General features: G+C 43.4%; 1 protein-coding gene across 1 annotated transcript in view; it reads left to right on the forward strand.

Moving 5' to 3' along the window:
* The window catches only part of NR1H4 (nuclear receptor subfamily 1 group H member 4), a gene marked incomplete at its 5' end in the record, with an annotated part of 41,142 nt that extends 29,928 nt beyond the window's left edge, over positions 1-11,214 (forward strand). Inside the window, 2 exons of the mRNA XM_024195930.1 lie at positions 7,165-7,278; positions 10,409-11,214. Coding sequence (XP_024051698.1) covers positions 7,165-7,278; positions 10,409-10,647 — 353 coding nt within the window. The remainder of the gene's footprint in view (positions 1-7,164; positions 7,279-10,408) is intronic.
* Positions 11,215-16,002: the final 4,788 nt, after the last annotated feature.

Here is a 16,002-nt window from a genome sequence, read left to right on the forward strand (position 1 = left end):
CCGGGATAGGAAAGCCATGCCATGCCACCACCCTGCCCACATCCAGGATGGGACCGCGCTCCTCTCCCATGAGCAGCTGTGGCCTCAGCAGGAAGGTGGAAGGGGGGATGCTGAAGTGATGCCCCTGGGAGGAGGGAGCTAAGGAGCCCAGCAGCCCATGCCAGCTCGGCTACCACCTCACTCCTGTGAGCAATGGGCTGCTTCCTCTGCCCCCCAATTCCCTCCCTGCAACACCCAGCCTGGGAAGTGGGAAAGAGGACTCTATTGCAGCCCCCTCAGGTCTGCAGTAGGAACAGAGGTGGGGCTGTGGGGACAGAATTGATGGGTGGCAGACTGGGGGACAGGATTGATTTGGGGGTGGGATCCAGAACTAATTGCTGAGCATGGGATGGGCAGATGTGGGCGTGATAATACCCTCACTTTTCCAAACCATGTTAAGCTTTGGTCTGCAGTTGTGGTTCCATTTGAGCCACACTGGTGAATGCAGAGGAGATGCACCACTTCCTTCACTGGTCATGACTTCTTCTCAGCTAATGCCTCTCCCTGCTCATCTCCCTAACAGTCACCTGATGGAGGAGAGGTCATGTGTCCACTTTCTGGTGCTGCAACCTCTCTACTAAGTCGACTATGCCCTGCCAGGGTCTACACCGCTCACAGCCAGCAGAGACCCTGGGTGTATCTGCCCCAATGATTATAGAGTCTTGTGATGCATTTCACTGTTAACATTCAAATAAAATAAAAGTCAATGTTTCCAGTGAAAGTTTCTGAGTCTGGAAAACAATTTTGACAGACAAGATTCTGTGAAAGATACGTTATTATTTAGTGAGTAATTAATACATTTTGTTTTCCATAAAACAACAGTTCGTTTACTGCTAGGATTAATATCCACTGGCACCTTCACACTTATCCAGATGAAAGATCTTTTCATCCATATTAACAACACAGTCTTAGTCATTGTTAATTAGCACAAAACATTCTCCCTGGTAGAAGTTTTTTTTTTTTTTAAATCTAGATGTCATAAACACTTCTCTAAAGTAGGTAGGTCTGTTTAATTTTTATTATTGAAAAGAGGCAAATGAAAATAAACACATACAGAAAATGTAGCTTCAACAACAGTGATAAATACTGACTGGCTACTAGGGAAAGGAATACTCATTTTCTCTGGTTATTTTAACCAACTAACTGCTAAGGGCCTGAAGCTGCAGACCCTATGCAGACATCATTCACATTGCCTTCAAGGAGTGTTTCGCTAGTCTAAGAATTGCAGGACTAAACCCTTAAAAAGCAAGATAAAAATCATGTATATGAAACCATGGATATTAATGAAGTTGTACAATAGGTAAAGTGGGCTAGACAAATAAGAGTCTCTGCTTTGAAGAGCTTTCATGAAAAGATTTCATGAATATCTCCCATTAATGACTTGATGCAACTTCTAGAGAAGTCAGACTGTAAAGCTCTTCAAGGCAGAGATTCTTATTTGTTTAGGACACTTTACTCATATATTGAAGTCAATTAAATGACTCCATAGAAGATAGATCAACCTTTATAGGCCCAGGTCTGTATGATACATGACATTACAAAATGGCAAACAGAGTGGAGCATGTTCTTTGTAGCTGGATTGCTTCACAGAACAAATGGGACTAGCAGAAGATGTTTGAAAGAGGGAAGAAAGGGTGGCTGGTGAATATTAATTGGGAAGATGTGCCTACAGGACAATATATAGTACAGATTTCTTCTACGTCTCATTGTACAGATTTTGTATAAACAAAAGTAAGAGCTAGCTTATTTTTTCTGTTCTCAGTGAGGCCAGAAAGACTTTTAAAAATCAAATTAAAAATTTAGAATAAAACTACAAACACAATATGTCTTGGCTTCACTTCTAAACTGCAAACTGCCGCAGTGACATTTGAGAAGGACCCGTAACTCCCCCTAGTTACTATCCAAAAGCCACCTTTAATCTGCTTCATAAGCACCTGAAGGGAGATGAGACCACCTCTACCTATTTCATAATAGCAATTAAAAAAAACAAACCAATCAGGCATTTTAAACATTTCTCTCTGGTTTTTTTTTCCTGATGGGGGTTTATTAAATCCAAACTGAAATATTTTCAGTCCTGTAAGAAAACAGCTCCCTCTTGTGATGAAACAGCAGTTAGTGCATGATGAAATAGTGCAGAAGAGGTCTGTAGAAAGATGAATAGAACAAAACCAGAAAAGCCTCTTCCACTGGGGCTTATCATTTTACACTTTTTAGCTAACAATAGTCTCTTGCTTCATTTGACTATTGAAACATTTCAAAATTCTATTCTTTTTGGTATCAACATAAGCATACTCTCTAATATTATAACACTCCTCTTCATTCTTTCCTCCCTTTCCTGCTTATTATTATTTTACTTATTATTTGTATCACAGTGGTGCTGAGATCAGGGCCTCATTGTGCTAGGCACTGTACAGGCATATATGACTTGTCTACACTTAAAACGCTACAGTGACACACCTAGGGTGACTAGATGTCCCGATTTTATAGGGACAGTCCCAATATTTGGGGCTTTTTCTTATATAGGCTCCTATTACCCCCCACCCCCTGTCCTGTTTTTTCAAAATTGCTGTCTGGTCACCCTAGACACAGCATAGACATTACCTACACCAATGAGAGAGATTCTCCTATCAGCGTAGGTAATCCACCTCTCTGACAGATAATAGGTCAGTGGAAGAATTCTTCCATTGACCTAGCACTGTCTACATATGGAATTAGGTCAGTTTAACAATGCCGCTCAGGGGTGTGGATTTTTTCACACCTCTGACTGACATAGTTAAATCTATCTAATTTTGTAGTACAGATGAAACTCTAGGCTATGTCTACACTACAGCTTATGTCGGCATAATTTATGTTGCTCAGGGAGGTGAATAAACCATGCAGACATCTACTCCAGAATGAGAGGAGTGTAAAATGCTACCACATCAGAATGGTGGTGTTCTGTACCCACTTTGCACTGTTAGAAATGAGTACACAATGTGGTAGGCAATAGAGAGATGGGCCCAGGAGTGCACAGCACAGCCCCAGAGATGAGGAAAGAGGTGGGCAAAGGTGGCTTTTGGGCTCACATAGATCTGAGTTATTACATCTATGGCTGGTCTCCTGCTGCTCTAAGTCATGCCCAAACTGTCAGTGGGCAGATAAGGCAGACATGGATCAGAGAAGGTGCAAGGAAACCCCAGCCATTTCCCCCTATGTAGGAGCCACTGGGGAATCTCTCTACCATAGGATGATCTTTCCATGGCCACCTATGCCTGCTTTAGATCCAGATTCCACTGCTGGCATGGTGCAGAGTGACTACACCCTTCCCCAGAATTGGGACCTCTGATTGTTGTCATTTTTACTTTGCTTTCGGTACACTGTGTATCAGAGAGGCTGAAGAGAACAGTGCAGAAACTCATCACTACCAACGCCAACTATTCAAAGCTCAAGTCAGCACCCCAAAAAATGTGACTGGCTGAAAAATCATGAGATTTTAGAATAAAATACATTTGGGGCTCCTTTTGTTTGCCTTCTAGCTTTTGAGACGTTGGGATACCCTCTGGTCATGTTTTCAAGCTTTTCTCCACAACCATAAGGGCATAAACTTTTTGAAAAAACAAAAACTGGGATTCTCATATAATCACTTGACTGCAGAGGCCGAAGTACCAAATGTCATGAGACAATCAGGAGAGGTGGCAACAATGGAAATTGGGGGAGAGGAATGAGTCAGGAGTGGGAAGGAGGCAGTCTTGCTAGGATTCTCCCTTCCCTCTCCAATTTTCCATGTTTTCAATCAAGAAGATGATGGTAATCCAATGGCACAACAAATCTGGACATGTTTTGTTTGCTCCCATGCAGACCTTCATGCAGTCATTTCTGAGCCATTTGCTTCCAATGAGGAGTTCTTTCTGTCAAACTCCAATGCTAAATTGTACAGGTCTTTTACATTTTTCAGTTTTCATATGAGCTTTGGCATTTAATTTTGTCATATTTAATCATAGTGGTACTTTTAAAAAGCATTCTCTTTCTAAAGGAATAGATGGACCTGAAAGCTTAGCGAAAACAGCTGTTCAACATTTTAAATAGCTAACTCGGATAATTATGAGAAAAATTACAGTGGAAAATTAGAGGCTCTGGCTGTAGTTCATTGTTTTTGAAGCCCCAAGAGTGCAATTAACTCACATATGACAAGCGGACGCTCATCAGACATTTCTGCTTAATTGATTCTGACCCTTCTCAAAAGGGCCTGACTACGTGAAAACTTGTGATAAGAGCTTCAGTATTGCAGTTTGTAACCTGAAATTAACACAAGTGGTTAATGTTATATGTTTAATTACAGTGTGCACCATGGGTTAGATTTACTCTCCGAAGAGTGTGTTCTTTGTTGCTAGTTTATTCCAAACAGTAGAAATGTTTATTCCTATAGCAGCAGAAAGTGACTAATCATCGTTTAGTCAAGTGACCTCTCAATTTTTCTGTTTTGCTTCCTGTGGATTTGCATCCACTGAGTTTCACTTTGAGTTTTCGGGTTTGAACAATCTCCAAACCTCAAAGCAAAATGTGACTAAAACTACAAAGTTTAGCTTCCTTTTTGTGTAAATCATGCAAAACCACAGTGGTTTCCACACAAAACCTTAACTTTTAGCCAAGATTAGCTCAAAACTCAGAAATGTGTTTCCTCCTAGTGGTTGGGATAATTAAATAACAAGTCACAAAGTTTTCACTTACGGAAATAGAATAGGATCCCTTCCTTCAAACCTATGGGGTTAACTGCCCTGGCATTGCTGCTGCAGAACCACTGGTGTGGAATTCTAAACACACCCCAGAAGCCCATGTCAGCTGACTCAGCCTCAGAGTTTTGGGCTGTTGGGTATAAAATTGCAGTGTAGATCAGGGGTCGGCAACCTTTCAGAAGTGGTGTGCCAAGTCTTCATTTATTCACTCTAATTTAAGGTTTTGCGTGCCAGTAATACATTTTAACATTTTTAGAAGGTCTCTCTCTATAATATATAACTAAACTATTATTGTATGTAAAGTAAATAAGGTTTTTAAAATGTTTAAGAAGCTTCATTTAAAATTAAATTAAAATGCAGATCTTATCAGTTTAGTGTGATCCTTGCCCTTGCTTTTCCTTACTGAGTTTTCCAATGTCTGGCACATATTTGGATAGTTTAAACTGCACACAGGCTTCTGAGTTATCAGTTGTTAACTGACTCTGAGAGGGACAGAGGACAGATTTCATGTGTGAAAATACCTGTTCACACAGGTATGTGAATCCAAATACTGAAAGCATTGCAAATGCAATTTTCTTCAAACAGTTAAATTTCACTGGCAGGGACGTCCAGCAGGTCAGAATAGAGGCCCATGATCTCTCTCAGTAGCTTTAAGTGCACTCCACAGATCTCCAAACTTTGATATCCACAATTCTGAGCTTTTTAACTGAATGAGCTGCATTTCGAAATCTTCATCCACTTAAATACAGACAAATCCAAGTCATTTTCGTTGAACTTTTCAGGTTTAATTAGAAAAGAAAGCATTGGGTCAAATTGCTGGAAATCTTGAAATCTGTCAGAAAATCCTGATTCCAGTTCTTGCATGTACATTCCAATCTCATCAACACTGACAGTGCAAAATGTGCCGATAGCTCTTTTATGTGTTGGCAGTAGCAGAAAGTCGAAGTTCGAATATCCCAAGAAAAAACTGCTAGTTTTACAACGAATGCCTTCCAGGCTTCATAAAGATTCAGAATCGTTTGCCCTGCACCCTGGAGACGGAGGTTGAGTTCGTTTAGGTGAGCGGTGATGTCAGTTAGAAACATGAGCTTACACAGCCATTTGTCGTCATCCAGTTCGGGGTAGTTTTGTCCTTTTTCCGACAAAAAGGCCTTGATTGCATCAAAACGGTTTACAAAGCGCACCAAAACCTTGCCACGACTTAGCCACCAAATGTTCCTGTGAAGTGAAATGAACGGACATCTAACTTTGCTTTCTTAGGAGCTGACATTTTGTCAAATGTACCCCTCAACTCACAGTGGGGGGGGAAATTGCAACAGAAGGCATGCACAACGTCAAACGCAATGTGCTGTTCCACGTGACGTGATAGTGATGTAGGCAGAAAATCAGGACTTAAAAATATCCCAGTACAGTGGCACTGGAACAATTGTTAAGGTGGGGGTGCTGAGCTGCATCCCCTCTTGCCCCTGTCTGCACCCCTCACTGCCCCAGGCTGGGGCCAGTGGGCCACAGCTGGGGGCAGCTGCAGAGCCCCGGGCTGGTGGCCGGGACCCCAGGATGGCAGCAGAGGGCCCGGGACTGGTGGCCGGAACCCGGGGCCGGCAGCAGGCTGAGCGGGGGCCGGCAGACAGGACCCTGGATGGCAGGGGGCCAGCGGTAGGACCCCAGGCCGGCAGCAGAGCCTCCAGGACCAATGGCCGGGACCTGGGCAGTGTGAGTGCCGCTCAAAATCATCTTGCATGCTGCCTTTGGCACGCGTTGCCATAGGTTGCTGACCCCTGGTGTAGATGTTCAAGCTCGGGCTGAAACCTGGGTTCTGGGACCCTCCCTTGTTGTGAGGTCCTAGAGCCAGGACAGCAGCCTGAGTGTTTACACTGTAATTAAACAGCCCCTTAGCCTGAGTCCTGTGAGTACAAGTCATCTGACACAGGCCAGCTGTGGGGGTTTAATTGCAATGTAGACATACCCTGAGAGGTTTTTCTGGGACTGATTGCAAATGCAGGGGCTAAGAGATTACTTGGCAAGCTGCATGTATTGGATGCAGAAAGCAACTAGAAAGCCAGCAGACAGACAGATGCAATCATTAATGTGGCCCTAAGAGAGAGAGACAGAGATTTTGTGGGCACAGGACTCACTGGAATGGCAGGCTTGGAAACCATGAGCAAAGAAACTGCCTCCTATTGTTTGTTCCTACTGTGTTCACAGAAACAGGACTTTGTGTACATTCTTTGGGAGTCAACAGGATTTCACTAAAGAAATACTGACTGTCACCAATTTCTCCTTTAATGGAAACAACCTAGCAAAGGCCCAAATATTTGGCTAACTGCTTAGGCTAAGAGGGCCACAGATAAAACTATTTATTTTTAGTACATTTTAAAAAAGTCTTTGATTATATCACTGAATTTTTTAACAGGTATCGCTGATGATTACATAACCCCCATGTTTGGTTTTTATAAAAGCGTTGGAGAACTGAAGATGACAGAAGAAGAGTATGCTCTACTTACAGCAATAGTTATCCTAACTCCAGGTAATTTCTATTTCTAAATTAAATATTTGACAATAATTTTTACATACAGGAAATCATAAAAATGACTTGCCTATAGCAGCTGAATAAAAATTAAGATATTGTTGCTTATCAGAAAGGGCTTTTCTTCTCGCTTGTATGGAAAATTCCCAAATGTTGATGATATACAGTAGCAAATATGTCCTAACATTCCATTGCGATGTCAGTGGAACATCAGAACTTTGAAAGGAAGCTGCCACATCATGTATACTGTGCTAAAGAACCAGCAGCAAGGGATTAAGTCTTGAAGAACAAACTCTGGCTGGCGTATCATAAGTACATGGTAGAACACCTGCAGGCAGAAGCAGGGGGAGGGGAAATAGCAGTTTTTTATGTTGTAAGCCCCATCAGGACCAGAATTTTCTCTTTTCTATGTTTATATAGCACCAGTGCAATGGTGCCCCAATCCCAATTGAGGCCTTTCAGTCCTACCACAATATATTTACTATTATTACTACTAGTTCCTATTCCAGCTTTCACCAAAACATACAAAGAAGCTTTATGGCACCAAAGGCCTTCTATCACAGGAGTGGAACAGGAAAATTCTGGGACAAGGCCTAGAGGTCATAAAATGGCTGGAATAGGGACCAATTGCTTATTCACATAACTTGGCAGTCACTCCCATTCCAACATGCAATATGGCAAAAATCAAGCTCTAAGTACAGTTCTTATTGGTGCCCACGGATCAGCGGGTATAACAAGCCAGGAGAGGCTAAGCCTCCCTTGGCACAGCCGCCGCTGACCCAGATGCCTGGACCGTGGTGGCCCCGCCTCTTTCCCTCCCTGCTGGGAATGGGCTTCCATAGGAAGTTTTTGCTTATTTATTATGCGCCATGCAGGTTCATAGAATCATAGAATATCAGGGTTGGAAGGGACCTCAGGAGGTCACCTAGTCCAACCCCCTGCTCCCGGGTGGCTGAGGAGGTGGTTTCTGCTACTCAGCTTCCCCGGTCCCTTGGACTCCCCAGGGAACATAAGAAGATAACATAAGAACGGCCATACTGGGTCACACCAAAGGTCCATCCAGCCCAGTATCCTGTCTACTGACAGTGGCCAATGCCAGGTGCCCCAGAGTGAGAGAACCTAACAGGTAATGATCAAGTGATCTCTCTCCTGCCATCCATCCCCACCCTCTGACAAACAGAGGCTAGGGACACCATTCCTTACCCATCCTGGCTAATAGCCATTAATGGACTTAACCTCCATGAGATTACTGATGAATCGGAAGCTGAATAGCAGATACCACCTCTTTAGCCGCCCGGGAACCTGCATGGCACATATAAAAGCTCGGCATTCTCCGTCTGGCTGCTCCTCTCCAGCACTCTCCACCCCCCTCTCTGGAGGTCCCCACTGCCACTTGCCGGTTCCTCATCTCCTCCCCACTCAGCCCCCTCCCTGCTTGCCTGCCGCCGCTCACCGGCCCCTCTTCCCACAGAGGAGGGACACAGCAAGCGGCAGTGGGCCAAGCAGGGAGGGGAGAGGAGGAGGGATGCATGCAGCGAGTGGGAGGGGGCTGAGCAGAGGAGTGGGGGAGGAGGGACCAGTGAGCAGTGGCTGGGGAGGCCAAGCAGGGAAGAGGGGGGAAGGAGAGGAGGGTCACACGCGGCGAGCAGGAAGAGGGCTGAGCGAGGGAGAGGGGAGGAGGGAGCGGTGGGGAGGCGAGTGGGGAGGAGGGACTGGCGAGCAGCAGCGGGGGGGCAGTGAGCATCGGGGAGGAGGGGGGAAGGAGAGGAGGGATGTCATGATGAGTGGGGAGGGGACCCAGCTGGGGAGGGGGCAGGGCCTGGGGCAGAGTGGGGGCAGGGCCTCGGGTGGAGTGTGGACGGGCCTGCGGGTGGAAAAGGTGGGATGGGGAGCTAGCCTCCCTGAGAGGAAGCTTCACCCGCCGCCCATGGTGGTGCCAGGAGATGGCCTGGAAAAGAGTCTTTCCCCACTCTCCCCCCCTCCCCCCAAATTAGATGAAAAAGGAAAAAAATGAAAACCAATAAATGTTGACCAAAAGCTTTCAGCTGAAAACCAAAAATCTTGATTTGTAAATGCTACCAGGTTGCTGCATGCAAGATGTAGTTTGGATGATTCATGCCCTCATTCTCTTCCATGGGCCAGTCTCCCTGACTGGCCTACATCTCTCATGATACATGACTTCTTCCCCTCTTGGTGAGTCATCACAATGCATAGTGAGAGTTCCTGGTTACAGTGCATCATGGGAGATGTAGTCAGGTGGGGAGCCCAGCCCATAGAGGAGAATGGGGGTACAAGGCATCTGAATTACAATGCCTCAGAGGTATGGTGAAGACGTTTTCTAATAAAAAGCTTTTAGTGTTTGAAGTTAAAATGATCCATAGACAGCAGAAACTTTTCACAAAAAAGATTGTTTAGTTAAAAATCCAATTTTAGCTAGAAAAACAGTTTTGATGGGAAAATGTTGACCACCCTTGCTTAGAGCTTTGTGCTGGTCTTCTGTCCAGGGATGTATTTCATACTAAATGAGTAAAAGATGAAGGATCAGCTTTGTTTTATTATTTCATTTGTGTATGTATTTTCCTGTAATCAAAAGAAGCAAACTAAAAAGAGGCCAAGTTATTGTCCCCAGAAGACCAAGCACTGGCATGAGAAGTTTCTGCCTGAAAATTAGGTTTTTTGCTAGTTATGATTGGTTGCAAGAAGGGAGTATGTATTAAAAAAAGCAGTCTCAACCATAATTGCAACATTAGGGCTTGTCTACATAGTGCATTAATGTGCACCAGCTGGGGTGTAAATTCTAATGCACAACGCACACTGATGAACTTTAAAATCCACAGGGACAATTAGTGCACGGCACACTGGTGCATACTAGAATTCACACCCCCGCTGATGAGCACTAATGCATTATGTAGACAAGTCCTGAGACTCTTATGCTTCCTCTTGCCTTGAAACATTCTTTTTGGCAGGTTTGACTGTTGCTCTATGCTAGGGTGAAAAGGATTAATATTACTGTACATACTCTAGACTGCAGTCCATCCATTTCTCATAAGAGATTCAGAGAAGTGTTTCCAATCTACAAAAATGCATATTTACTCATTATTTTTTCCTTATTCTTTTCAAAACAAACCAGATCGACAATACATAAAGGATAGAGAGTCTGTGGAAAGACTTCAAGAACCACTGCTTGAAGTTCTACAAAAACTCTGCAAGCTTTACCACACTGATAACCCTCAACATTTTGCATGTCTTCTGGGCCGTCTTACAGAATTACGGACATTTAACCATCATCATGCAGAGATGCTGATGTCATGGAGAGTGAATGATCATAAATTTACCCCTCTTCTCTGTGAAATCTGGGATGTTCAGTGATAAATATTTTTAAAGGACCAAATAGCATTTATTTTCATAGAACTACTCAACAGTTATTTCTTTAACTTTTCTTTATTTCTTTTTTACAGAAAACACACAAAGGATTTCATACAGAAACTTTGTTTATTATGTACTGAATGTTATGTAACTATCAGCCTTTCACACGTGAATATAGAACAACTTTCCCTGTATTTATACTTTCAGATCAAAGAGATAATCTTCAGCATCACTGAGATACCCTATTAGTTCCTTTTGAAATGAATGATTATATTTTTCAGTTATTTCTTTTAAAATGGGTGATGCAGGTTTTCATAATATTTGTTCATCACAGTACTATTATGCTTGACCTTTTGTATTAAAGGACATTGTTCAAATATTTACTGTAATAAACCAATGGAAATTATTTATGCCACAACATACTTTTATCTTTTAACCATGAAATGTGTTAATTTGAGATGTCCAAGCTCTTATTTGCTCAAATGGGTGTACAACCAGTTGGCTGTAGCAAATGGAAAGAGCCTCAAAACAGACTATCCAACTATTTCTTGCATGCCATAAATATGTAACTTCTTGTTCTGTTTGCATTATCAATATTCACAAGTAAAACTGAGATAACGTTGTGTATTTTGTGGAATTCCACCATAGACTATCCTATTTTACAACAGGTTACATAACAGAAATAGTTATCCATGATCAGCAGCTCTGAGCTAAATCTCACTATTGATGTCTTATAAGCAGGTATCATTCTTAAAACGAATACAATAAATGTAGCACTAATTTTATGGGGACTCTATAAAGGGACACTGTCAATCTGAAAATCACAATCCTCTCTAATGTTACAAGTAAAACCCAAGAGTAGTATAGCAAAGGTTACATGGAAAATAAGTATTTTTCTCTACTTTCTCCAATTTGTTTACTTTGTGGATCTGATGGCACTTTCTGCCCCATAACTTCCACTATTTTCACTGTTTAGTCAGTTAACCAGTTTCACCTCCTATTTCTGCAGGTCTCCTTCACAGCAAACAGGGGAAAGAAAACCCTTTTTAAAATATGAAAATGCAATTAGAAAACCATAAAAATTGCCAAAATGGGGCTATGGGGTAGTGTAGTAGAAACTAATTTTAATTTTTTTAACTGAGTAGATTTAAAATTGTTTATGTCACTTTAAATAGTTTAGGCCTCAAATTTAGGCCCTGATCCTGCAATGTGGTATTTATGGGATGATTCCTGTGCTCATGCAGAGCCTTGTTAATATCAATAGGGCTCCATGCAGGCAGATTGTATCATATTGCAGGATCTAGACCTCACATTGTTGGGTACATAATTGTTATAAAATCTAACATAAATTAGATTTATGGGGGTGCAGGCTCTGGGGTGGGGCCGAGGATGAGGGGCGTGGGATGCAGGAAGGGGCTCTGGTTTGGAGGGGGGTTCAGGGCTGGGGCACAGGGTTGGGGCACGGGCTTACTTCGGGCAGTTCCTGGTCAGCGGCGCAGCAGGGGTGCTAAGGTAGGGTTCCTGCCTGTCTTGGCACCGCGGACCGCGCTGCGCCCCGGAAGCGGCCAGCAGCAGAGCCGACTCCTAGGCGGAGCCACGCAAGCGGCTCTGCACAGCTCTCGTTCACAGGCACCGCCCCCCCAGCTCCCATTGGCCGAGAACTGGCCAATGGGAGTGCAGAGCCGGTGCTCGGGGAGGGGGCAGTGTGCGGAGCCCCATGGCCCCTCCGCCTAGGGGCCGGACCTGCTTCTGGCCGCTTCCGGGGTGCAGCCCAGTGTCAGAACAGGTAGGGACTAGCCTGTCTTAGCTGGGCAGCACTGCCGATGGGACTTTTAACGGCCACGACGACCCAGTGCCTTACATTCCAGTACTGGGTTGCGACCCATGGTTTGAAAACCACTATTCTAGACTGCTTGTTCTTTCAAAAAATTGTTTTCTATTTTTGAAATAATTTTCAAAAACTATTTCTTTAAAAAAATTGTTTTTAAAATGGAAAATGGTACATGAAAAATGATGGTTAAAAACAGTAAATACTGACAATTTTTGGTGAGAATTTTTGATTAAAAAGAGAATTTTAACTAAAACTTTTAAAAATATGTTAAGAAACTATTAATAACAAGTATCAGAGGGGTAGCCGTGTTAGTCTGGATCTGTAAAAAGCAACAGAGAGTCCTGTGGCACCTTTAAGACTAGCAGATGTATTGGAGCATAAGCTTTCGTGGGTGAATGCCCACTTCGTCGGATGCACAGGTAAACTATTGTTATATTATTATTATTAGGTCCTGCCAGTTCCTCTCTAATTGCTTTGACTAAACATTTGATTGTAGAAGTTGCAGTTCTGATAACCCGAAGCAGTCAAAAATCATGAGCCAGGACCTCAAAATTATGAAATTAGCTTAAAAATAATGAGATTTTAACAAATAAGGGTTTTTTTATGGGGGGGAAGGTATTTATATTATGGTCTTTGCCCCTTTAGGGTTCACATTTTCAAGTTTTTGTCCACAATCATGAGGGCTGGATACCTTTTAAAAAAAATAAAAGCTGAAAGTTTCACATATTCAGATAACATAAGTTGTAACAAAAAACACTAAATATTGTGATAAAATCATGAGAGTTGGCAACACTAAAGTTGAGGCAGAACAACATTATTATCCTAATCTAAAACAGGATTCTTACTGATACAGATAATTTATAACTTTTTGAAGTGGTCTTTTGTCAGAGATGTTTTGTAGTAACAATACAAACATATCCGCTTCTTGGTCCTGCCCACTCCTTTCCCTATTACCCATTATGCTGGAGTGCTTTTTTCTTTTATGTTTTTTAGCCACTTTCTCACTAGTGGCTAATATTGTTTTGTCTACGCTAAAGCTTCCATCCCACAAAAACTTATACATGCGCTTAACTTTATATATGTGAATAGTCCCATTGACTTCAACAGGACTTTGCTAATACATATTTTCAGGATTGGAACCTAAGTGTTTTCTTAAAATCTCCACCTTTGCGCAGTCACTTTTATTGCTCCATAAGTCGTAGGAATGGTGGGTGTAGCATTTACGACAGTGGAATTGTCTAGATCTGCTCTGAGCAGGGTTAGAACAGGTTGGTGAAAACACCTGTGCCCTGTTTATGCTAGCACTCCCACCTTTGCTACCTCTGGGGAGGGACTGCACTGGTAATAATGCACTGGTGAAAGAGGAAGAAATATTGTAGTGTAGACACAGCCTCTAATTGCTTTTCACCGTGATAGAGTGTAAAGGGAAGTCTTCTGAAATGTAAATATTTAACTAGACAGGTGTTTCCCCATTGTGTAGTTGGTATCCTGCTTGGAGAACATATGACAAAATCAGTTGCTATTACTCTAGGGAACAAGAGTTGCTTTCAAACATAATTTGATTCTTAGATTATAAGGCTGTGACATTCTGCTCAGTATACCCAAAACTTTAAGTCATCGTATTACCACATTGCCTCAGCAGCTTTGCTGCTGCTAAGCTGGGTGTCAGCCTGTATGCCAGCAAACTCCTTGAGACTCTGCCAGTATAAATCTTGCCTTGAGGTAACAATCAGTGAACCCCAGTTCCCAAGTTCCCCAGAGACATCTCCTTGCAGTGTCCAGACCCTCTTACTGTGACTCTGCCAGAAATTATCAAATTCGCTGCTTCTAAGGAGACAGAGCACACACCAGCCTGTTAGGCTAGCTGAAGACTTACACTTCACTTTAATACACAGTGTTGAGATGGTTTTGTCATAAACCAAGAATACGTTTATTATTAAAGACCAGAGATTTAAGTGATATTAAACAAGAACAAAAGAGACAGGTTATAAACAAAACACGCCCTCTGGTGACTAAAACTTAATTTTAGCAAGTTACAATCTTTTGCCTGTACAGTTTTTTATTTAGATCAAGTTACCAGCATCCAGACTACTATACCTCCAGAGTAGGGGATTGGCTCAGAGATTGTGGTACCCTTAGTCCTGGATCAGTAAAATGTCTTTTTGATCCCCTTATATATTACCCAGAGTCCATTGAAGGCTTCCTGGGGTGCAGTGCTGACCTCCGGTGAGCTCACTAAGCTCCTTCCTCAGTTGCTCGTTAGCCTGATTGCTTCCTTTACCTGATATGTATATGTATTTTCATTGTCCTCTGCCTCTAATCAAGCCAGTCAGGCAGGGGAGTCCACATTCCTATGACTATGGAAGGCTCAATGTCTGCACTGCCTCCCAAACACACTTTAAGAACAAATTTCCAGAACACACATACAACTCTTTGTACACAACCCGTATATATCTCATGCAATTACTTTCGGTGCCAGCATGTCACCAGTTTACATAAAACACCTTACAAGAAAGCCACCTTTTAGATATATATTATGACAATAGTGTGTTGTGGGTAGTGAGTGTGTCAGGCCTGATATGAGTTACACTATAGTGGGCCTTCTGCCAGTGGGCACTGAGGGGCTCTTAGGGTCACAAGAGACCATTGTGATCATCTAGTTTGACCTCCTGCATAGCACAGGCCATGGAATGACACTGAATTAATTCCTCTTTGAACTTAGGGTGACCAGACAGCAAATGTGAAAAATCGGGACAGGGGGTCAGGGGTAATAGGAGTCTATATAAGAAAATGACCCAAAAATCGGGACTGTCCCTATAAAATCGGGACATCTGGTCACCCTATTTGAACTAGAGCAGGACTTTTCAAACTGGAGGCCACAAGATTATTACCTGGTGGTCACAAGCTGTCAGCCCTGTGCCCCAAATCTTCTTCAGAGTCACTGCTTTCCAGGACAGAGCCCCCCATCCTGTAAGTATGGCTACATTCTTTGTTCCTAGAGGAATATATTTACATTTAGCCATATTAAAACACACAGTTTGGTTGTACCCAGTTTACCAAGTAATCCAGATAGCTCTGTATTAGTGACCTGCCCTCTCCCATTATTTACCACCAGGCCCATTGACAGTAATTCCGGGCCCCAGGGCAGAACAGTCAGTGGGCCCCCACGCACGCACAAGCCGCGCCGACGCGGTCCGCCTGACATTTGGGCAGTGCTGCGCCTGCGCTGCTGGTGTCCAGTGAGCTGCTTGCTGCGCTGCTGGGTGCACTTTTTCAGCACGGCCAGGGCTTCCACATGCCCACCCAGTAGGGTTGCCAACTGTCTAATCGTGCAAACCCAAAGACTCTTGCCCCACCCCCTGTCCTGGGTCAGGATTGGGGTGCAGGAGGGGGTGCAGGCTCTGGGAGGGAGTTTGGGAGTGGGAGAGGGTGTGGTGTGCAGACTCTGGGAGGGAGTTTGGGTGCAGGAGGGGGTGCGGTCTCTGGGAGGGAGTTTGGGTGTGTGGGGGGATGGGCACTGGGAGGGA

Source organism: Terrapene carolina, unplaced genomic scaffold (genome assembly GCF_002925995.2).
Source record: "Terrapene carolina triunguis isolate 2854851 unplaced genomic scaffold, T_m_triunguis-2.0 Scaffold68, whole genome shotgun sequence".
Taxonomy (NCBI): domain Eukaryota; kingdom Metazoa; phylum Chordata; order Testudines; family Emydidae; genus Terrapene; species Terrapene triunguis.